Genomic DNA, 25,502 nt, shown 5'->3' with positions numbered 1-25,502 from the left:
CACCCCGTCTACAGCCCAGCACTCCGGTAAGCCGCTGACTGACAGTCACGGCTCTCTGCTCAGCATGGAGGGGGAGAACTGAGCGATTAGTAGTGTTCGATTGCTCAGTTCTCAGTGCAGAGCCGGCGGGTGACAGATGCAGCATCGATTCAAAATGTTTATATTTTTTTTTAAATCCTGAACTTTTCTTTTAAGGAGTAACCTTTTCTTTATATTGAAAGATCAGATAGAGAAGTGACCTCTACACAATCAGCATTGCATTGGTATTCTCATCTCTGCAGCAGTCTGCAAGCACCCTGGGTTTGTTTAGACACTGCATAGCAAGCAAACTAAAGTTGGGCATAGATGGCTCAGATTTTATTATTGCTAAATTGGCCAAAACATGACTTGTGGGTGTCCCTGCAAAATCAATGGAACAGAGACGGCATCAATCCTATCAAATGCAGTCACTGTTCTGTAGCACACTTGTATTCAGCCAGCCATGAGTGCTGCGGCTGCCTGAATCTAAAGCAGGTTCCTCCATCCACACTATTGGCATGGATGAGGAATTCAAGTGACTCTCTCAGTCTCTTGGGTACTGAATGGTCAAAACTCAAGCCATCTGTGCCCAGTTTAATGTGCAATGCATAGCAGCCAATCAAATCCTGCCAGTTATAATTGTAAAACTTTGCAAAGGAACACAAACCTGTGACTAGCTAGACATATATTACTGCACTAGAGTACCATATCTGGGTTTTTGTTCTAATGTTGAATTCTGTTGATGCTGACAGGATATCCCTTGGCTGGTAACAACAGAATGTAATGAGGTATATGCTCCGATAGCTGGAGTCTCTCCATTTTCCAATATTTAGTACCATGGTAAATGAACAGCGCCCCCCAGTGGTGACTGGTGTAAACATACGTATGAAATGGCACATAGGGGTTTTACACTATACATCTTATACATAATATAGCTGACTGAGCTCTATGTTTCATAGAGATCATTGTGAAGAAAGTTATTTTTCTGGTTGTACCAAAAGCTGCGTTTTATTCCCTTTATTAAATCAAAAAGACCTGGTGATGGGGACACATTTGAAAAAAAAAAAACACTGCCATTCTGTTTTTTCCACTGAAGGAAAATATTTGTTGTCCCGAATTAACCATATTAAAAAAAAAATAAAAAAAAAAATTGGAAAACAATGTCATCTATGTCCCATTGTGGGACCGAATCAGTCACCCCAGATTCATGCAGTAAACTTCAAATATCCTGCATGATAGTTTGTCATCTGAGCCCCCACCTTCTGTCTTGTTGACTGCCAAAGTTCCCAAGCTAGTGATACAAAAGGTGACAGGGGTGCCTTTTCTGTCTTTCATATATTCAAGTAGGTTTAGGGTCCGCAGTGGCACGGTGACCGTTCACAGAACCTTTTCTAAAGTGGCAATGCATATTAACTCCTTCACTGCCATTGGGGCTAGCCAGTCCTTCGGAAAAGAATAGGTTGACCAATTAGCTACAAAGGTGCGACGGCTTGGAGCTCATCCGGGCGAATGTGGCAGTGGAGATCTGCTTTGCACACGCTGTACACAACTGATTTCGGGATGGTTGGCTCTTCCTCTCCTGCAGGGAAGTAGAAACAAACATATAAAAAAGAAAGCCAATAAAAGACAGGCATGCAAACCTGAAAGAAACATCACACCCTCCAAATGCTCATATTGGAGACTGGCATTCCGTAGCAACAAGTTAGATTACTCTGCTGGACTAAGCAGACTGAGTATAGCACGGCATTTGATCCTTTGCAGCCTTATTTATGTAACATGGGCAAAAATAAAATGTTAAATATGTATCTCGGCAAGCTCCTGTATACTGAGATGAAGGTGCCTTGCACACAAATGTTTATACGGGACCGGTACATGTCCCTGTGTGTTTTTTATTTACATTTTTTTATATTTATATTTTTTTCATTTAAATTTTTTATTTTCTTTGCTTTTTTTGTGTAAATGGATGATTAGTTCCAACATCCTGCTGCTTTACATTCTTTACCGACGTGGCTGTGTAGGGGAATATGATGTTCATATGCAAACGAACATCAGAATGTCTAAATACAGCAACCTGGGGGTTAATCACCTTGATTTGCCATTGATAAAAGCCGGCAAGTTCACCAACCAATCAGATATCCCTGAGGAAGGCACGTAGTCCCGGTGCCGTCACGCGTAGGGGAGGGGCCAGGCTATTGTCGGTGAACTCTGTGAGCAGTTTTACACATCAGCAGCGGCATATTTGGACTGATCATCTATGGATATTTTATCGGACTGTACAGACTGGTGCTCTTTTGCACCAGAATCATGTGAGTGATTTCAATTACATTTAATAAACATTTTTTGCATCAACGGTATTTCGCACTATGTATTTTTGCATCCTTTCCCTGCATGTCCATGGCTGAGCTTCACACACCTGATGATTGGGAGTTATCAACTTGGAGGAAATCAGAGTGCCAAGGTGGGAAACCCCAGTGGACAGCTGAACGGACTGCTTTGAAGAAATAATCCAGTATCTACCAAGGTGGATCGGGCTGGAAAGGATCCAAATCTGAGCGCAAAATTACATCTATTGAGGTGAGCTCATACCCTTAAGGGGAATTATAAGAAGAAAGGGAGAACGCCACTACTAACCCATTTCAGAGGATTGCAGTAGCAGAACATCTAGGATAGGGTTAACGGTATACTGGTGGTTGGAATGAATTAACATCAAGGACTTTGCATATGAAAGTTAACAAAGGGTTTTGTTAAGCAGTTTTATTTGTTCATTTCACCAGGTTTACTTTATATTTATTATGTTTTGATTTATTTGTGCTGTAATTGGAAATATTAGCACAATACATAGATTTTATACAAAGAGGTGTAATGAATTACAACTTTAGGATTATATGCTTTTTAACTATTTACGGCACACGCACACTAACACAGTAAGGCTATATGCCGGTTACATCAAATAAATATACATCCACATTAGTAATTGAAAGCGCAGCACTTTTAAACACTACCTGATGGTGGGGGGAACTAACTGCCACTGACATCACCAGTGACAATAATACAGTGACCAGTGATAATACTATACACTGTCCCTGTACTAATGACACTGGCTGGGAAGGGGTTAACATCTAGGGTGATCAGGGGATTAAAAGTGTGACCAACTATTTGTAATATATATATATAGAGTGTGCTGCTTTTTACCAATGACCTCTTGGTTTCTCATCTCTGCTTTGCAGGGATGAGAAACAGAGTGATTGTTCTCTCTGTACAGAGCTCTGTGCTGATTGTTAACACAGAGCTCTGGGCTGTGATTGCACACAGTTAATCAGCAGGTCCCGGCCATGAATCAATTGCCGGAACTTGCAGACAGGTGGACAGGATGAATGCGCAGCTCCTAAACCCAGAAGTAGGCAAAGACGTGTGGTTACATAGTTTTGCCTACAGCAGCCACTCATCCATAGCACATTGCGAGTGGGCAGGCAGCAAGTGAGTAAAAGAAAATGTTCCACACTAACAGCATCCCACAATTCAGGTAAAAGGGAGGGAGCTGTGAGGGTTTTGAGGATAGTGTATGCAACCATGTTTTATATTAAATATGGGTGTAGGATGAAACATAGTCCAAAAGGTAGACTTTATGCCTTTAAATAAAAAAGTCATAAGCAGTATATAAACCTTCCAATTAGAATGATGGCTGATCATGATAATTGTAACATACCTAGTCCTGAAGATGAGGAAATACTCTCCGCAATAGATAAGGTTTCTATCTGGTCAGGCAGTAGTCCATCCATTAATGGCAATGAAAGCTCAGAAGAAGGAACGGAAGAATCATATATCCCAGAGTCCCGAGGCATGTCCGTTTGGTTGACCACCTTGACAGAATGGAGCACTGGCTGCAGAACACAACACTCAACATTAGTGGCCGGTACTTCCAGCTCATCGCCAGTATCATTGTTCTGCGTTTGTGAATGACAGTCTGCTGATGTCAGCACTTCTGTTCTCACAGGAACATCGTGCTCTGTCACCTGTTTCACGGTAACATCATTTAACACTAGGCCCGAGTCAAATTTCTCCATCACCGGCTCCTGGCAATGCAGAGCAGGAGAGTGAGGTGGAGCATGCTGCTTCTCAAACCAGTCTGGTTCCTGTTCAATGTACTGGTGCATGGTACATATGGCGACATACAAGGAGCGCCCAGCTTTGCTACGGAAATAGTTGCGCTTGCTGATGTTAGTTGGGTACTGGTCGTGGTCCTGCAAGCTTAGTTCCTTGGAATAAAGGTGGTAGTAGAGCTGGGGAAGGTGATCCATGAGTTTGTATTTCTTGGTACTATTAAGTACCCCAGGAATATCGTTCTCACTTGAGTAATCAAAGTAAACGGTGATGAATTTACTTAGGTCATCTGAACTATCGGAGCTGCCCTGGGTCTTGGCCAGCTTTTCAGCGATCGTGGACATGGCGCTCACAAAGATCTCCCCTTTCCCAGACTCAAGGGTGGCGGCCTTGCTCTTCTTCTTCTTCTTCTCTACAAAATACTTCAGACCTTTGGAACACACAATGATGATGTAATGGGATTCTTTCATCTTATGTTTCAGCCACTCCCTCTGACCTTCTTTGCAAATTTTTAGGTTTTCCCATAAGTCCAGAGAAACCTGCAAAGGGAAAAAATAAAAAGGTCTATTTGTAGTTAAAAACAGACACTGCAAATCAAAATGATTCATGGAAATAAGCTTTTGTTCTGCCCTGAAACTCTAAACATAATTGAAATGGAAAAAACTAGTTTTAAAGACTGAATCTGCAAATAATTAGTGAATAATCTCTGGCTTGCAGCAGTTGGCGGCCAAGCAGATTGAGCAGAGGGTGCTCTAGTCATGTATTATCTATTGCATAGTTTCAGCTTAAAGTGATTTAAAAAAAAACAAGCATGTTACACTTACCTGCTCTGTGCAATAGTTTTGCACATAGCAATCTCAATCCTCTTCTCGGGTCCCCTGCCGGTGCTCTTGGCTCTCCACCTCTGCTGAGTTCCCCCCATAGCAAGCTGCTTGTTATGAGGGCATCATGTGGGCTCGTTCCCAAGCCTTGCGGTCTATGTCTATGGACACAGAGAGCGGGACTCGGCCCCATCCCCCACTCCCTCATCACTGGCTGTGACTGATAGCAGAAAATGGCTCCCGCTGCTGTCTCTGAGCCAATGAGGAGGGAGAGATTGGAGGGGTTGGGCTGCATGCAGGAGGTTTTTTTTTTTTTTTTTTTTTTAAACTAAATGCATAGAATGCAAAGAGAAAAAAAAAAGCCTATTGCCTTTAGAAACACTTTAAAGCAGAGTTCCACTGGCTTTTGTGTTTATCAAAAGTCAGCAGCTACAAAAAGTGTAGCTGCTGACTTTTAATAAACATGTACTCACCTGTCCCGCGGTCCAGCGATGTGGCCAGGGGGAGCCTCAGTTCTCTCCATCTTCTCCCTGTGGCGCGGCAATGCAAGCGTGGGCACGCGGCTGGGACAGCTTGCGGCTTCACAGCCAGGTGCGCAATGCACATGCGCGAGTCGCGCTGCGCGTCCTGAATGGACGGGCAATCTTCTGGGATCTGTGACGTGTCCCAGAAGATTGCAGGGAGGGAGGGGGAGAGGAGAACTTCCACCCGAGCTGCCTAGACGGCCCGATCAGAAGTATGAGCGGGTACCTGTCAAAACTAGGTACCCGCTACCCCTTCAAAAAAAGGACATGCCAAATGTGGCATGTCAGGGGGTCAGTACGGCTTAAAGCAGAAATTCCATTTTTGAGTGGAACTCCGCTTTAAACTATAGCTTTCAAATATTAAAGGAAAGATGCATGATAGAGATATATGGGCTGCCATTGCTATCTCCCTCTGGAAATACTAGCTGTCTGGCTGCCATGCTGATCCAGGGGAAACACCGTATTTGTCCTTACCCTGGAATAGGTATGCAGATCAGGATTTTCCTTGCTGCATGCTTGTCCGGACTCCAAGTACTGAAAGTGGACACAGTTGGGCAACACACATAGCAAGCAATAGCAGCTTCCTCACTGCTCTATTCACAGGCTCTACTTTGTCATTATGCCCATTCAGGGAAAGGATACCCCCTGAATCCTTAATACCTAATGGGTACTCCCAATAACACACAGCACTAGACAATATGCTTTTTTTTTCTGCTGGTTGCAACGGGGGCAAGAGCCATGGAGAAGCAATGACAAAACGAGTATCAGGGGTTTTGAGGAGGACCTTCTACAAACTGTAACTTTATCCTGATTGGGCAAGGTGACAGTGTCTCTTTTTTAAAATGTGTATCTATAACCAATCCCTTTCCTTCAGTTTTTTTATAAAGTATGGAAGGGTTAAACCACCAGCCAGCCTTATTTCTTTTGCTATCTATGTACCATTGGGGAAATTTCCCTTCAAACAGACACAACAGGAAGTTATAGGAAATCTCTTAAAGTGATTTCCCCTTACCTCTTGCACTGGGGACAATTCTCAATTTTTTTTAATTAACCCTCACTTTCATTTTTGATGGCAGCTGTCACCGTACAAATAGAGGGGTGAATCCCCCATGTTGGGGGCACAGCCAGCAATAAAAGCTTGACAGAGGATCTAACCCTTCTTTTTTCTTCTCTGACTGTCTCTGGCTGCTCAGATCCCACAGAGAGACGTCACAATGCCTTCATTGGTATTGACCTGTTGTCTTTAGTGGACAGGTCAGAGGTCATTAATGTCCCTGGCCATCAGAATCTTGAACCGGTAAGATACAATTACTGCTAGATGATAAAACTCAAAAAACAAACACTCACCTCACATCCACAGAAATCCTGCAGGAAATAGGCAAAACACTGGATCACATTGATATGTTTCTGGCAGTCTTTGTTGGAATAGCAAATAAACACTTTTGGACGTGGACGCGGTTTTTCGACATGTAGGCTTCCGGCATATGTAGAGGACTCAGAACTCTCCTCATCAAGGTGGGAATAGATATTTTCTACAGGAGAAGATTAGAGCAAAGTATTACCCTCCCAAATACAACAAATAAGGTTTAATCTTGCGGTAGTACTTACAGAAATACAGGCCAACAAGATACATAGATGATATACAAACATGGAAGCGGTTACCTGCCAAATGATTTTTTATTTCTGTCCATCCAGACCTGAGATTTAGCACAGCTCTGCCACAAAACGCAGCCCCGTCTTTGTATAGCAGGGATCCTGGCTTACCATTTTTTGGCAGCAGGCAGGCTATTTACTGCAGAAGAGACATGCAATATCTCTCTTGCCATAAAAGAAGCCTACCTGATAAACTGCTTAGTTTAGGGCTTGTGTGCCGGAATGACTGCACCCCAAAAGTGATGATATTCCACGTTGCCAAATGAAGACGGGTGCAGTCAGGCACCCTGGAAGAAGCTAGTAGTGGAAGTAGAAGATGCTGGTGCCAACTAGGGATGTCAGGCCTTTGAAGGATAGAGAAGTATCTCAGAGGGAAAAGAGGCCAATTCGCTGCTCCAGGTGAAAGATGTAATTCTGAGGACAGGTGGGACTGGGTGCTAGACCCGGCTCGCATCTGTGTATACAACTTGGGAAAGAAATTGGCTGCACACCTCCGTCGGTCCAATAGATTTATTAAAACATGTATAAAACTGCCTCCAGGACAAAAACACAGACCATGGAAAGGTTGACACGTTTCCCACTGACAGTGTACTTTCTACAAAAGTGTATAAATCTGCCACCAGGACAAAAACACAGAACATGGAAAGGTTGACGCGTTTCACACTGACAACGTGCTTCTTCAAAACTAGTTTTGAAGAAGCACGTTGTCAATGTGAAACGTGTCAGCCTTTCCATGGTCTGTGTCCTGGTCCTGGTGGCAGTTTTATACAGGTTTCAATAAATCTATTGGATCTCCGGAGGTGTGCAGCCAATTTAATTCCCAGGTAAGTATCTCAGAGTTTAGATCTACTTTAGGTAACACATGGAATGACTTACTAAGATCAGAGGGTGCAAAATCTGGTGCAGCTCTGCACAGAAAGCAATCAGCTTCCAGTTTTTTTGTCAAAGCTTAATTGAATAAGCTAAAGTTAGAAGCGGGTTGGTTACTATGCACAGCTGCACCAGATTTTGCACTCTTCAGTTTTAGTAATGCAACCCCACAGTGTCTTGTCCATTCCCCAGCCCAGGACTAGACAGTGAAAGGAGAAACAGCTGACTGAGGAACTCATCTCTTTGTAACTCTGCTCTGTCCCGCTCTCAACATGCTCCTCGCACTGCAGCACAACTGAATGGCACCTCATGCTGCTTCTCCCTCCTCCAGTCTGAGCTCTGCCATACAGAGCTGTGAAAGGGCTGATATTAAATTTAATGTCAAATGCAGGTACTTATGCTGCTTGCATAAAAAAAAAAAAAAATAGATTTAAAATATAATTAAAAGGCAAAACTTTTTTTTGTACGGAGTAATAAGGGGATACATCCTCGATCGGGACCTTGTTGCTGCCTGTGTCCTGAGCAGCAAAGTCCCAGAGAATGAAAATGACAATAAACCCAAAATTTTGAGTTGCCAACAGAAGAGAAATAAAGGAAATCTTTCAATGGGGACCTTAGTTTCTGTGACAACTAAGGGGATTTCCCTCATATTGGAAAGATATCCCACCTCACTTCCTGTTGAGTCTACAGAACAGGAAGTAATGGGAAATCTTTCTAATGAGACACAGATTGCAGAAGAGAACCAATTTAACTCCCCTGTACTCTATCTAAAATGAAAACAAAAAAAGTTTTGACTTTAGATAAGCTTTAAGCACTTTAATATTGCCATACAAATATATACGGCCTCATATTGAGGTGGTTATACCAGGATCATGGTTGCAGTTACAATCACAATCCTGGTATCATTCTTTTTAGCTGGTGATTCTCCTTGAAGTAAAAGTGACCCAAGCAGCTATACAGCTGCTTGATCACTTTTACAGGCGGAGGAAAAACCCCTACCTACCTCTGCCCTTCCCAGGCTCTTCTAGGACCAATTTGACCTGACGCATCAAATGCACTGTGAAGAGTGGAAGAAACTGAAGTTCCTTCCCTTTTCCTAGGACATCAAAAACCGTAAGCGATGAGGATTTTGTCACTTCCGGTTTTGGTTTGTTTTATCAGCTGCTTTGGAGTGCAGAGGAGAGATCTGGGGCCTAATAGAGTGAGAGCAATAAAGCAAGCACCAGACCTAAGCTGGTGACCCTTAAAGGCTTTTAAAATGTCGCCAATGGATAATTTAATATACTGTAGTTTGTTGCACAATTTTAAAAGCATGACATGTTTGGTATCTATTTACTCGGCATAACATTATCCTTTATTTTTTCCAAAACATTTGGGTATTATATTGTGATTGCGTTCACTAAAACTCAAAAAAGTGTAGTTCCTGAAAATGTCTGTGTTAAACCGCTGCGCAAATATCATGTGACATAAATAATTGCAACTCCCACCATTTTATTCTCCAGGGCCTCTGCTTTTAAAAACCACTGCTCAAATATCATGCGACATAAATAATTGCAACAACTACCATTTTATTCTCCAGGGCCTCTGCTTCAAAAAAAACGCTGCGCAAATATCATGTGACATAAATAATTGAAACACCCGCCATTTTATTCTCCAGGGCCTCTGCTTTAAAAAACCGCTGCGCAAATATCATGTGACATAAATAATTGAAACAAACGCCATTTTATTCTCCAGGGCCTCTGCTTTAAAAAACCGCTGCGCAAATATCATGTGACATAAATAATTGAAACACCCGCCATTTTATTCTCCAGGGCCTCTGCTTTAAAAAACCGCTGCGCAAATATCATGTGACAAATAATTGCCACAACTACCATTTTATTCCCCAGGGCCTCTGCTTTAAAAAAACGCGCAAATATCATGTGACATAAATAATTGCAACACCCACCATTTTATTCTCCAGGGCCTCTCCTTTAAAAAACCGCTGCGCAAATATCATGTGACATAAATAATTGCAACACCCACCAATTTATTCTCCAGGGCCTCTGCTTTAAAAAATATATAAGGTTTGGAGATTCTAAGTAATTTTCTTGCAAAAAAAAAAAAAATGCAGATATTTACATGCATGAGAGAAATGTCAGCATTGGCCTGGTTTTGAGGTGGCTAATAATATAATAATAATATAATAATGATTATCGAGCTGCAATAATGTGTGTCTTTTGCATCTGGATGGAGTTCAGCTTTAACTGAATGCTAATAAAAAGGTAATATATTCTAACAATATGGGTCACATCTATGTAATATTTTGGAAGTGAATTGAACATTTTTGAGAAGGACACTATAAAGGAATAAAAATAGAAATAGTTCAATCAACTCACAAGGCTTAGTTGTTCAGACCGAATTCTGGTTCGCTCCAAAAGCACATTGAATTTGGAAGGTCTTACCTTGCTGCTTTTTCCGGCACATAACAGTAAACAGCGTTGCGAAGGCTGAAATGATGACCAAAGGCACGGTAATGGCAATGGCACGGATGGGTCCAGCCCAAGGAGAATGCACTAAGGGGGAGAAAATGTTTTTGTTGTTTGGTGTTCTATTAAAATAAATGCAATAAGAATCAAATCCTATTGGCTATTATGGCCAATTCCTTATTAGTTGCCACAACTATCAGATACTTGCCTGGTTTGAGTGAGTAATGCATGGAGCGTCTGGTTGTGTTCGTGTCATCAAGAAGCTGTGAAGATAAGTACATAGAGGAAATGTTATTTGAATGGAAACAGAAACAAGAAAATGTGTAACACAGGGCATTGTATAAATTCTATTTCTATGTTTTTGGTATTATAATCTTCCAGAACACAGCATTTAAACTAGGCCCATGAATACCCTGGGAGATCCCATGTTAGTAGCCTTTCCACTGAAAGATTTATTTTTCCCACCATGACTTAATACAAAGAAATATCCTTTTTATATAAACGCTCCTCCATAACCACAAACACCAAATGCCTTTGCAAACTCAGATATTACTTTGTAAAGCTACTGGTGACCTAACCACTGTCTTGCACATAGCCTGAGTAGAACTGTGAATGAGTTTGGGGTACTCGATCACCAAAAAAGTGTAAAAAGTTAAAAACACTGCAAGTTTTTGACAAGTCCTTTTAAAAAAAAAAAAAAAAAAAAGTCCCCTCCTGTAAATCCATCATCAATCACGCCGCCCCCGCTGACCCAATAAAAGAGAAAAAAATAAAAACCTCCAGTCCCGACAAAGGCTCCTGCCGCCTCCGCCATAGGACAGGGTGGGGGTGGGGGCAGACTCACCCACTAAAGGCTGCATGCATAAAAACTACAAGAGGGGGTGCAGGCAAGATCAGTCATGGATTTAATGCCGAATTTCCCCCAAATTCTCCGCCTAAAACAAGGGCATGTAGATGCTTAGGACTGTACAGGTACTGCAGCTGGGATATCTTGCTTCTCTGCCAAAATTTAATGACATGTATCTTTAGGCCAGCAGTACAGCCGCCAAAAGCGAGCAATACAGGTAAATTGGGCCACGCTGCAACTGCCCTGCAACCATGTGCAATGCATGTGGTTGCGGAACAGTGGTGTGGCATATTGAGGGGTAAAACAGGTGTGAGGTGGTGACATATCCCCCCTTCACCACCTATCAAATGGTGGCGAAATTGCTTACTTTTATTCCACTTCACACTGTGAGCTTCTTACAGTGTGCATTAGAAGTTAGATACAGCCTGCTTCCTCCAGGCCATTCTATGTGGCCCTCACATCTCTCCTACAGCTATGGAAACTAGGGATCGACTGATTATCGGCAAAGCTGATATATCGGGGGCCGATATGCACTTTTCCTGATATATCGGAATCGGCCCCTGAGTTTACCGATGTTGCCGATATTTCGGGAAAGTGCTTGTACCGGAGTGATGCCTGAAGCTAGAGACATCACCCCAGTACCGGCGTCCATAGCCGACGGTTGGCTGTCTTGTAATGACAACCGATGTGGCTGAGAAGCCACTCGGCTGTCATTACAAGGAGCGGGAGGGGATGTCCCCCCTCCCGCCGCCTTCATCGGCTCGCCTGGGTCTCCCGTCCCACAGGGAGACCCGGACAACCAGCCTGCATGACAGCCAAAGACCCAATCAAAGCCGCATTCGGCTCTGATCGGGTCTCCGGGAGGGGGGTGATGTCCCCTCCCGCTCCTTGTAATGACAGCCGAGTGGCTTCTTAGCCGCATCGGTTGTCATTACAAGTCAGCCGACCGTCGGCTATGGACACCGGTACCGGGTTGATGCCTCTAGTTGCAGGCATCAATCCGGTACAAGCACTTTCCCTAAATCTCGGCAATATCGGTAACCTCAGGGGCCGATTCCGATATATTGGGGAAAGTGCATATCGGCCCCTGATATATCGGTGTTTTGCCGATAATCGGTCGATCTCTAGTGGAAACCCCCACGTTGTTGCCCTCACTGGTCTCAGCAGTCTACAGCAGAGAGGAAGACAGAACTCCTCCTACAGATCCAGTGCCTCTCTGTGCAGCCACAGCTCCCCCTCAACTCCACCTCCCCTGATCTCAGCATTCAGAAGACTCCAGCCCTCCTCCGGTCCTCCTCCAGACTCTGCGCTTTCTGCTTCCCAGTGCCGCCCTCAGCTTCTTCCTGGCAGCAACACAAGGTAAGGGGGTGCACTGTGAGGCACTCTTGACTTCTGATATTCGGGGAGGCCTCTTGACACCTAATGTAAGGAAAGTGGGATGGGGTGCTCTGGAATCTAGTCTTACAGATACACCCGGCCCTTTGACTGCAACCATAATGCTGATGTGGCCCACTGTGAAATTGTGTGTTGACACCCCTGATCTAAGCCCTTTTCTCCCCAATCTTGCTGTCCCTGTACTAATTGAGGTCTTTCTAGTCTATCTGATGAACCAAATACATGGGCAAATCCCTGTCTCCTCCTGAAAAGCATAAGTATTTTTTTAACACAAGATTTCCACTACATTGCCAATTTCCAGGGCATGCAGTTAGAACATTTCTATTGCAATATCAGTCTTTGCTAATAATTATTACTGTGCTGAAAACTGCAGGCCATCCCATAAAAAGCCAAGGTGATGATACAGAAATAAATAGGACATCTCACCTCAATGACATAATCCCCAGGAGAGACGTTCTGTAACACACAGTTTGTATAATCCGAGTTCTGAACCTGAAACATCAGCAAACACAATCATCAATCAGTTATTTACTCAATTTCTACATTTCCATTCTGTCAAAAAAAAAAAAAAAAAAAGAAGCAAACAATCAAAGCAATACAAGGACAGCAACACCTTGATGGTGGTTGGTGGAAAAAACCCATCAATTAGGATAAACTCCTCCCACTAAATGTGTCAGCTCTGGCCAAATCCCATGCTTTGTTCTTGTTTTTTTTGGACCGGCAGCAGAATCCTCGGAGACAGAGGAAGGGAGGAAGATTGGAGTTTTATTATAAATGTATTCACACGCTGTGCACGCTGCCTTTAACTTGGAGGACAGAAGACCATGGACCAGTCTAGCCAAGAATTCCAACCTCTTCAATATTGCCTTCCCCAGCGCCTAAAATTGGGTCTGTGAGCTTCCTACACTGCTGACGCAGATTGGAAATTGGCCTAGTAATGCCTTAGAGCATTTAACTGTGCAAATAGCGTCAGGATCCAACACACACAAGACGGTGATGATAACTCTGGCAGGAAGAATCTCGGCTCCAAGCCCAGAACTTTGCTTCACTCCAACCCACTTCCTCTCTTCTCCATTTAACTGTCTCAGAGCCAGGCTAGAAGTAGAAGAAATACGACCTTTGTTGTGTTATTGTTCATTTACAAAAGGAAAAGGGCTAGGTTTACACTAGCCAAAGCTCTGAACAGCAATCTGCGGTGGATCGCTTTTCAGAGCACGGCTAAGCAACCGCTGTCAGGTGTTCAGAAAGTGATCTGGCTGCCTTCTGAATGCCTGTTTTTACTTTGCTGCCAAACGGTGGTTTATAATGGGGCTAATTCATTGAATCGGTGTGCCGTGTTTGGCTCCTAGGTGTGGAGTGGCTCTATTGGCTTTAATGGCAAATTGCAGCAGCAGTCATTACATATGAACAGGCGCTGAATAGTCTTTATGCCAGTGGTTCTCAACTCCGGTCCTCAGGACCCACTAACAGGCCAGATTTTAAGTATCACCTTGGGGAGATGCAGACTACAATACTGCAATCACTAAGCAGCAAAATATATCACCTGTGATGTATTTCAGTTATCTTGCAAACCTGGCCTGTAAGGCCCCTTTCACACATGGAGTCCGTTCAGATCTGCCTGTCACTTTTTAAGGCGGATCTGAATGGACACCCCATGAATCCCTATGGGGCATCGGATGTCAGCAGAGACATGTCTGCATCCCTATGGGACATCGGATGTCAGCGGAGACATGTCTGCATCCCTATGGGGCATCGGATGTCAGCGGAGACATGTCTGCATCCCTATGGGGCATCGGATGTCAGCGGAGACATGTCTGCATCCCTATGGGGCATCGGATGTCAGCGGAGACATGTCCGCTGACATCCGATCCGTCCAAACCGGACAGATGGAAACCCTATTTTCCATCCATCTGGCGGATCTCGGATGAGAACAGACAGACGGTCCGTTCCCATCCGATTCCCCCATAGAGATGCATGGGGACCTGACAACTGTGTCTCCGCACACAGCCCAGAGACACAGCTGTCATCCGCCTGCTCAGCGGGGGATCGGCGGATAGATCCCCCCGCTGAGAAAAACGGAGTCCGCCTGGTGGACTCCGTGTGTGAAAGAGCCCTTAGTGGGTCCTGAGGCCCAGAGTTGAGAAACACTGTTTTAGGTGGACATCCAGGCGCAGAAAAACTGCAGCTCGGTAGCCTGTTTTTACCACCACCTTACACACTCAATATGTGCTCTTCTTATAGAGTAACTCCACTTTTATGGAGAAAAAAAAACACCCCCTTCTAGATGATCAATGTACATTGCAGGGATTTTAACAGATTGCAGATTTGTACCTTTTGCTTCTCTGAAAAAATATTATTATACCGAATTTATATATCGCCAACAGTTTGCACAGCGTTTTACAACATGAGGGCAGACAGTACAGTTACAATACAATTCAATACAGGAGGAATCAGAGGGCCCTGCTCGTTAAGAGTTTACAATCTTAGGGCACTTTCACACTGATCTGTATCAAAATCTCAGTAAAAACTCATATGTGTTTTCACCATGATTTTTCTGTGTTTGAGATGCATCTCCTGTACATTTCTGGTACGTTTCTGGGTTGCCTGCACCTGTGAAAAATGGACGTGATTAAAAAAATTCAAATTGCAGTGCGTTTTTACTGCAATTTTGTTGCGATTTCCATTCATTTTAGTGGAAAGCTACGTTTTGGTGTGGTTTTCAAAACCCGCACCAAAGATGCAGCATGCAGGACTTTTCAAAACACACCGCACCCTCAGCGCAGTGGTTTGAAAAGTTCCGTAAGATTTAAAGGGAGACATTTTTCTTGCAAGGTAGAAACGCAAGAAAAAGGTATCAGTGTGAAAGCGACCTAAGAGAAATAGCTGCCTGTCTGTGTTCATATGCAAAGTGACTTTTGAATTAGTGATCAGCTGCTACACTTAAAGGTTGTAATGAGGGAAGTGGCAGGGTCTGAATCCCTTTATACACGATGTACCCTTTGAGAGTATCTCACCAAAACTGAAATGTTTGTGGCAGGGGATGCCCAAAATCTTTGTATCTTAGTGCAGACTTCTGGGAAAATTAGTAAGCCCATCACACAAGCAGGAAATGACATTTCTGGGGGGCGTTCTTTGTATAGAACGCCTCCAGGTTGCCGTATTGCATTTTACAGAACATTACAGTGCTGCAAATTAAAAAGGAAAGGTCATTTTTAAAGCGGTGCTCCCCCTCCAAAAATAAAAAGTCAGCAGCTACACATACTGTAGCTGCTGACTTTTAATATTAGGAGACTTACCTGTCCTGGAATCCAACGACTGTCGGATGCTGCGGCCGCCAGTGCCGGTAAGGGAACCCGGCAGTAAAGCCTTGCTGCTTCACGGGCAGGCCCCTACTGCGCATGCGCGAAGCACATGTTACTGGCCTGGAAGCAGAGGAAGGAGGAGGGGGGTCAAACTTCTGACGTACCTCCGACGGAAGTGGGGACAGGGTACCTGTCAAAAACAGGTACCCACTCGCCCCTCTGAAAGGTACCAAATGTTGCACCGGAGGGGAGGAGGAGACAAATAAGTGGAAGTTTCACTTTTGAGTTGAACTCAGCTTTAATAAAGTTATATTACAATATTGCTTGTGTCGCCATTCTATATGCTATATTTTTTTTTTTTACTATGTGATATTTTTTTTTTTACACGGAAGCACTTTTTCCTTTCACTTGAAGTTTCATCTTCTGACTAATTTACAGCATGCAAGATATTGATTTGGCCGTATTCTGTAAGCAAATATCAATACACCATAAAGACTGAACAGGATTTTGCTTCTAAAATCCTTCTAGCGGTTGTTAAAACTGACTCAGCGTTAGAAATATTTTCACTTTTGTTTAAGAATTTTGTTGGTTTTGTATGAAACAGGTTAGAAACGTTCCGCTCACAATGTGTACAATACACATATATCTTGTACAGCTAGGCCATGTGCACATGGGTGAATGAAGACATACAACATAAATCGTGGGCAATCTTGCGCGTACAGATGACACAGCTGCAGAGTGCAGCCACCCGTAGTAATGAATGGCTGTATGCAGGTGCCAGGGGTAAATCCATGAATGCCGCTTGTGTGTGAGCATGGCATACAGTTATTCATTACTATGAGCAGCTGTACGCTGTAGCCATGTCTCCATATGCAGAAATACGCCTACAATTTACATTCGATGGCCTTCCACTGACACCAAAGACAGGTCACTATTCCTTCCACTGACACCAAAGACAGGTCACTATTCCTTCCACTGACACCAAAGACAGGTCACTATTCCTTCCACTGACACCAAAGACAGGTCACTATTCCTTCCATGGCCACCAATGATGGGGCGCTATTCTTCCCACTGACACCAAAAATGGGGCACTATTTCTTCCGCTGACACCAAAGATAGGTCACTATTCTTTCCACTAACACCAAATACGGGTCACTATTCCTTCCACTGACACCAAAGACAGGTCACTATTCCTTCCACTGACACTGATGATGGGGCACTATTCTTCCCACTGACAGCAATAATGGGGCACTATTCTTCCCACAGACAGCAATAATGGGGCACTATTCCTCCCACTAATACCAATGATGGGGCACTATTCCTCCCACTGACACCAATGAAGAGGCACTATTCTACCCACTGATACCAATGTTGGGGCACTATTACTCCCACTGACACCAACAATGGGGCACTATTCCTCCCAGTGACACCAGAAACCGGGAACTAATTCTCCCATTGACATCAAATGTGCGGCACCAATACTCCAATTGACATTAATGATGATGGGGCACTATTCCTCCCACTGACACCAATGGTTGGCCACTATTCCTCTCACTGACACCAATGGTGGGGCATCATTCCTCCTACTGACACCAATGATGGGGCACTATTCCTCCCACTCATACCAATTATGGGGAACTATTCTTCTCATTGACCCCAATGATGGGGCATTATTCATACCACTTATACCAATGATGTGGCACCATTTCCCTGATTGACATCAATGATGGGGCACTATTCCTACCACTCATACCAATGATGGGGCATTATTCTTCTCACTGACCTCAATGATGGGGCACTATTCCTCCAACTGACACCAACAATGGGGCACTATTCCTCCCACTTATACCAATGAAGGGGCACCATTCCCCCGATTGACACCAATGATGGGGCACTATTCCTCCCACTAGGACAAACGATGGGGCACTATTCCTCCCACTGACACCAAATATTAGGCCCCCCCCTAATATTTGAAGGACAGTAAACTGGCCCTATGTTCTGAACGTTTGGAGACCACTATCCAGGTGTTATGCCACCTTTACAAACTCAAGAAAACACAACACAACACACACATACATATCTGCTAAAAAGATTGTACAATCATTAGCCATACCTGTCTGCAGATCTTCTGTTTAAAGGAGGCGTCGTGCTTCATTCTATAGTTGACATAGTAGGCGTTAAAGCCAAAGTTATAAGGGGCGTGGTCAAACGACACCTGCATGTTGACACCTTGCTGCGTGACATTCACATTCTTTGGTTTCCAATCTGCAGAGGAGTAAGAAAAAATAAAAAGGTTGGTCAAAGACTCTGTGAGCAAAACAGAGATAGTATAGTATAAGATGGTAAAATAGATACAAGATATCTAAAACGTATGTATCCCCAAATCATTTTTTGTTTGGTTCAGATAGAGTATGGAAGGGGTTAAAAAAACAATCAATCAGTTTATGTTTCGCTGTCTGTTTCCCATTGGAGGAATTCTACTTCACTTCCTGTCTCTGAGACGACACAGGAAGTGAGAGAAATGTTCTACAAAGTAGAAATAATCTCTTATGGTCAAATTTAAAGGGGGGCGGGGGGGGGGGGGGGGGGGGGAGTACTGCGCTTCAGGGAGGTAATTAATATAAATTCAAATCAGATATCAAAATTCATCACATTTGTTATAGCATCATAAAATGACATCAATTTGTGAGGATATAAATAGTGCTCCAGTGAATTCCTTTATATAAAAGTGTTTGTGTGCATATAAATGAATTCATACTCATCATAATGATTAATAAATAAGATGCTTATAAGTGTAACCAGTGATATATAATTTTTCGAAATTTCAAATAAAACACTGAAACTTACTATAATAAAGTGCTGCGTGTGCAAAACTGATTTTATTATAGTAAGTTTCAGTGTTTTATTTGAAATTTTGAAAAATGATATATCACTGGTTACACTTATAAGCACCTTATTTATTAATCATTATAATAAGTATGAATTAATTTATATGCACACAAGCACTTTTATATAAAGGAATTCACTGGAGCACTATTTATATACTCACAAATTGATGTCATTTTATGATGCTATAACAAATGTGATGAATTCTAATTCTAATATCTAATTTGAATTTATATTAATTACCTCCCTGAAGCGCAGTACTCCCCCCCCCCCCCTCTTTAAATCTATTAATAAACTGTGAAGGTACCAGTATTTTGTACTTACATCAACAGGGACACGTTATTTATTTATTATATCCCCGCCCGTGATAGCGCAAGAATCATATTTACATGTACAATCTCTTATGGTCATCGTACACATTACAATCTGACCGCACAATTTTTATATAATTACCTTTGGATTTATCAAAACTATATCATATGAGGACCTAAACTATCCAAATCAGACAAACCCTTGCACTTCATTGTTGCTGGTGAATTCAAAGGAAATATTACAAAGATGCATTGAATTGTGTATGGTGAGAGACTTGTCTAAAGCCGGCCATAGATGGTTCAAATCCCTGCTGAACCAGCCAAGATTCAAACCATGTATGGCCAGGCTGAATGTACCTAAGTTGGGCGATCAATCAACTTGGGTACATCCAGCCTGTTGGATTTTACATGCGATTATAGAAGTAATTACTGTGTTCTCACAGGGGGGGTTGGCTCCCCCCGACCCCGCCAGGAGGACACAATGGCTCCCCTGGATCAACACTATGTTGATGGGGTAATCTAGCAATTTTATTTCCTGCAACCAGTGGCACTATTCCTCCCAATGACACCAATGATGGGGCACTATTCCTCCCACTGACACCAATGATGGGGCACTATTCCTCCCAATGACACCAACGACGGGGCACTATTCCTCCCACTGACACCAATGATGGGGCACTATTCCTCCCACTGACACCAATGATGGGGCACTATTCCTCCCACTGACACCAATGATGGGGCACTATTCCTCTCACTGACACCAATGATGGGGCACTATTCCTCCCACTGACACCAATGATGGGGCACTATTCCTCCCACTGACAACAATGATGGGGCACTATTCCTCTCACTGACACCAATGATGGGGCACTATTCCTCTCACTGACACCAAAGATGGGGCACTATTCCTCCCACTCACACCAATGATGGGGAACTTTTCCTTTCACTGACACCAATGATGGGGGACTATTTCTCCCACTGGCACCAAGGATGGGGCACTATTCCTCTCACTGACACAAATGATGGGGGACTATTCCTCCCACTGACACCAATGATGGGGCACTATTCCTCTCACTGACACCAATGATGGTGGAATATTCCTCTCACTGACACCAATGATGGGGCACTATTCCTCCCACTGACACCAATGATGGGGCACTATTCCTCCCACTGACACCAATGATGGGGCACTATTCCTCCCACTGACACCAATGATGGGGCACTATTCCTCCCACTGACACCAATGATGGGGCACTATTGATCTTTTATTGAAAAGAATCAAGCAACATATTTTATACAAAAGTAAAAAACATAACTATAGTACAATATTCCAACAGAAAACAAAGGAATACACATCCATGTGCAGAATATATACAATATATACATAATCCACTTCCAACATTTTTAGAAAACTATTTACATAAAGCAGTAGAGAGGGCCTAAGAGGCACAACCCATCACCTATGTATGCAGCCATTTATCAAAAACTGAGCATTAAGAAAAAATCTAGGGTGATAAGAGACAGAAAGCCACACCCGGGAAAGAGACTCCTGGCAGTCAGGGAGGCTTGAAACCCCTCCACGCCTTCAGCCAAGCCCTCTGACCCCACTTGTCTCTCTCAAGCGCCCGAATCTTCCCCACCTCATGCAGAATGTCACACACCACCACCTGAACAGGAAGGATTTTACGCCGAAGGGTGACCTGACACCGTGCGTTCCAGGTGTAATAACGGACTACTAAGCTAACTAAAAAAAGTGTATCCAAACAAAAGCCCCCACCAGTATTGAATGCTCCGTACACCCACTCAGCATAACCCAGCCTGGAGAGGAAAGGAACACAGAGGGCCCGCCCCACCTGTTTGTATACCTCTATGTTAAAAGGGCAACGAAGCAGAAAATGGTCCATAGTCTCCTCCTCACCTGTACATTCCTCCCGAGGACAACCACGATCCATCCCACTGCGGAATTTCAAATTGCCCCGAACATAGAGCCTCCCGTGGAAGCACAACCAAGCCAGATCCCTGAATTTAAGGGGGACTCTAGCCAAATTAATCAGTCTTAACCCTTCCCTCAAAATTGGGCCTGGGCAATCCCTTAAGGCCAGTGGGTCATGAAAGACTTCGCTCAAGACTCGGCTCATAAGGACTTTCCTCGGAGCGGATCTGAGATTTTCAGCCGACAGTCGCCACTGCCGCAGTAACTTCAGACACGGAGCGACATAGGCTGGGAGCTGACCACGATGACCCCTGAGATTCTTCACTTGGCCACCTTCTTCCCAAAGTCGCAGAAAAGGCCTAAACCAAGATCTAAACATGCCTGCCCATCCAGGAGGTTCCACTGCAAGCATACTACCAATGTTAAACTTGATAAATAGCAGTGAAAAGAAAAGAACGGGGTTGACCATACCTAAGCCACCCTCCCTCCTGGATAGATAGGTGACATTCCTCTTGATGGGGTTCAGTCTGTTCCCCCACAGCATCTGGAAGAACACACTATAGATCCTAGCATAGAGAGACACTGGCAAGATGCAGACAGGGCTGACATACAAGAAGATCGGTATCAGGTAAGTCTTAATCAGATCAACCCTTTCCCTCAGAGATAACTTCCATCTCTTCCAGCTGACCACCTTAGTATTGGCAACTTCCAGCCTGCCTTCCCAGTTTTTGAGGCCATAATCGCCAGGTCCAAATTCAATGCCTAATATCTTAATTTTTTCCTGGGGCACTGGAAAGGTGTCCGGGAGATCAAACCCCTCACCTTCCTTTCCCATCCAAAAAACTTCACTCTTGTCCTGATTGATCTTGGAGCCTGATGCTTCAGAGTATCGTGATGTCAGAGAGACCACCTCCTCCGCTTCATCTGTCCCAGTGACAATCACTGACACATCATCCGCATAGGCAACAACCCTCAAAGGCGGCTCACCCGGGATTCCCACTGGTACCCCACACAACATGCTGTTCTCTAGCCTCCTGATGAAGGGGTCGATTGCAAACACATAGAGCAGGGGACTAAGGGGACAACCCTGGCACACCCCAGAACCAACCTCAAAGGACTGTCCAACCCAACCATTAACAAGAGGGAAGCTTTCTGCCCCCTTATACAAGACTTTTAACCAATCGACAAAACCACCCGGCAGACCGTACTTACTAAAGAGCAACCACAGGTACTCATGGTTGACACGATCAAAAGCCTTTGCCTGATCCAATGCCAGTAAATACTTTCCCCAGCCTGCAGCCCTGCACTGCTCCAAGGCCTCCCGGACAGCTAAAACCGCTGTGAAGGTGCTCCTACCCTGGATCGAACAGTGCTGATGGCGAGAAAGCAAAGATTCTGCTACTGCCGATAGGCGCCAGAAAAGTATCTTCGCCAGCACCTTTCTATCGACATTGAGAAGGCTGATGGGGCGCCAATTCTCAATCATCGAAGGATCTTTACCTTTTGAAAGAAGAATCACAGCTGAGAGTCTCATGGAAGGGGGAAGCACCCCCTCAGCAAGACAACTGTTAAAAATCTCTACCAAATGTGGGGCCAGAATAGACTTAAAGGCTTTGTAAAACTCAGCCGTCAGACCATCCGGTCCAGGTGACTTTTTGATGGCAAGCTGTTCAATTGCCCTCGTCACCTCTTCAACTGAGATCTCTTCTGTCAAATTCATCAAAGGGACATCTCCACCATTTAGACCTGGAGTTGAGTCCAAAAAGCTTTCCATCTTGTCTCGGTCAAGCTCTTTCCTCCCAAGAAGTTCAGCATAAAAAGACCTCACGACTTCCAGGATCCCTGACCTGGACTTTGTCAAGGAACCTGTACTATCCTTAAGGCCAATGACCATCTTAACAGCTACACCCTGTTTGCAGTTCTGGTAAGGGTCAGGCGAGTGGTATTTCCCATAGTCCCGCTCCAGAACCAAAGAGGTATGCCGGTCATATTGACACTTCCTGAGGAGGATTTTCACTTCAGAGATTGCCCCAGGATCTCCTCCTCTCGAGACAAGAATATCCAGCTTCCTCTGCAAACGTTGGTAGGTCATGTATCTATTAAACTGTTTTTTATTGGCTAGGCCCCTGAAGAATCCAGCAATCCTCTTTTTGGTCAGCTCCCACCACTCAGCCTTGCTGCTACAAAAGTCCAGGATGGTCACCTGTGCCTGAAAGAATTCCTCAAAGGATTGTCTAACGTGTTCTTCCTCAAGGAGAGTCGAATTTAATCTCCAGATGCCTTTGCCCCTCTGAGGGAAGTCTGAAGCATTCAAGACCACAGATAGCATACAGTGATCAGAGAACTCCACTGCCTGCACCACTGGGGGTGAGAAAGCAGAGGCCTCCTTCAAAAAAAACCTATCTATCCTACTCTGACTATTACCTCGATGAAAGGTGAACCCTGTGTCATCCGGAAGGTGCTTAATGTGCACATCCACAAGACCAGCATCCCTAACCATACTATTTAAAAAAACGCTATCATATCCCAGCCTGTCATTGAAGTCCTTCCTGTCCTTGGGCCTAGTCACAGTATTAAAGTCACCTCCAAAAACCACTTGCCGGGATGTAAAAAGCAATGGCTTGATCCTTGTAAAAAGGCATTTCCTGTCCCACTTTGTGTGCGGCCCATAAACATTAATTAGGCGCAGGTCCTGCCCTCCCACAAGAACGTCTAAGACCATACATCTCCCAATCTCCACCTCAATAACCCACCGGACAGTTACCATGCCGGTTTTAAACAACACCGCCACCCCGCCGTAAGGCTCGGCCGCAAGAGACCAGTAAGATGGACCATACCTCCACTCTCTCTTGGCCATATGAATATCTGCCAAGGAGGTGAGCCTAGTCTCCTGCAAAAATAAAATTTCAGCATCTAATTGGCTGAACAAAAAGAAGGCCATAGAACGAGCTCTTACCGACTTAATGCTGGCGACATTTATTGTCACCACTTTTAACGGAGGGGGAACCGCCATTTGGGTTATTGGGTGGATTGCTTCTTAGCTCCTCTCTGCTGCTCATCACCAGAAGCCTCTCTCTTTCTTGAGGCCTCCTCCAATTCCATTTCTGAATCAGAATTTTGCTCAGAAGAAGCTCCAGATGAGGATATATCCCATGCAGAAGCCCTAGAACGGTCGGGGACAGACACTGGGGCTTCCTGTCCCTGTTCCGTCCTCACTGCCTGTCTCTTCCGCCTCACAACCTTCCTTCTCTCCTCCAGGTACTGCAGGTCAGATTCAGAGATGTTATCTCTTGTTTTCTTCTTTTTTGAAGTCTTCACAGAAGACTTCTTTACAGAGGAAGCCGCAGCACCCTTTTTGGTACCTTCTACCACTCTTGGTGGGGGGGGACCTTCCCTTAAGTCAGACGTAGGAGGGGAAGACTCATGGGGCAAGACTGACTCGGGGGGCACAGACTTAGAAGGTTCTGACACAAGAGGAGCGGGTACAGTAGGCTGGGGGGACACAGAGACAGCCACAGAAGGAATACCTACAGACACAGGAGGGTTGGCCACAGAAACTGGGGAGGTATCCTGAACAGGACCAGGGGGGTCCGTCACCGCAGAGGAGGATGATACACCAGGGGCCTCATCCTCCATCCTGTCCAGCCTCAACAGTTCATCTACTACCTCCTTCTCCATATTGTGCCAGGCCTCCGGACATCGGCTGTAGGGGTGGCCAAGGCGCAGGCACAGGTTGCACCTTATCGCCTGGGTACAGTCCCTGGCCACATGACCCTGTCCCCGACATACTGAACATATTACGGCTGAACAGGAGGAGCTAAAATGCCCCTTTTCTCCACAGCGGTGACATAGCTTTGGCTGACCAGGATAAAAAATAGTCATCCTATCCCTCCCTATGAAAGCCGAGGAGGGCAGGTGACGGACAACATTCCCATCCCTGGCCAACCTGACCGTTACTGACCAACCCCCAGTCCAGATGTCACGTTCATCAAGGATTTTTTCTAGCCTTGTCAAAACCTCACCATAGTTTCTTAACCAGACCTCTAGGTCCCGAGCAGGAACACTCATTATTGAGGATGATGGTTATTTTTTTAACCGTTGATCTCTGCGAAACAGCAACTGGTGCCAGATCTTCCCATTCGGGTCTTGACCTGCACCGAGCCTCATATCGTTCCCAGAACAGGTCAAGACCCTCTGGCCTGGTGAAGCTGATTGTGTACTCCCGGCTCCCAGCTACGTGTATTAGGGCATAAAGTTCATTCGCCCCAAAGCCCATCTCCAAAATCATATCCACCACCACACGCCGTGCTGGAGAGACTGCACCACCTTCCCATTTAAGTATAACAACATTACGTCTTGGACCCCCAGCAGAAGCC

General features: G+C 44.5%; 1 protein-coding gene across 1 annotated transcript in view; it reads right to left on the bottom strand.

The window, feature by feature from the left end:
* Positions 1-1,152: 1,152 nt before the first annotated feature.
* IL17RD (interleukin 17 receptor D) overlaps positions 1,153-25,502 on the bottom strand; it is a 157,299-nt gene continuing 132,949 nt past the window's right edge. The window contains exons 7-13 of the mRNA XM_082265186.1: positions 18,110-18,261; positions 13,121-13,186; positions 10,661-10,715; positions 10,429-10,539; positions 6,812-6,996; positions 3,725-4,658; positions 1,153-1,597 (exon numbers count right to left, since the gene is read on the bottom strand). Of these exons, the coding sequence (XP_082121312.1) occupies positions 1,491-1,597; positions 3,725-4,658; positions 6,812-6,996; positions 10,429-10,539; positions 10,661-10,715; positions 13,121-13,186; positions 18,110-18,261 (1,610 nt within the window). The 3' untranslated portion in view covers positions 1,153-1,490. The remainder of the gene's footprint in view (positions 1,598-3,724; positions 4,659-6,811; positions 6,997-10,428; positions 10,540-10,660; positions 10,716-13,120; positions 13,187-18,109; positions 18,262-25,502) is intronic.

The sequence above is a fragment of the Pelophylax lessonae genome, assembly GCF_965119305.1.
Source record: "Pelophylax lessonae genome assembly, chromosome: 8".
Taxonomy (NCBI): domain Eukaryota; kingdom Metazoa; phylum Chordata; class Amphibia; order Anura; family Ranidae; genus Pelophylax; species Pelophylax lessonae.
The sequence above is the reverse complement of the archived record's forward strand: the minus strand, read 5'-3'. Positions and strand labels throughout refer to the sequence as shown.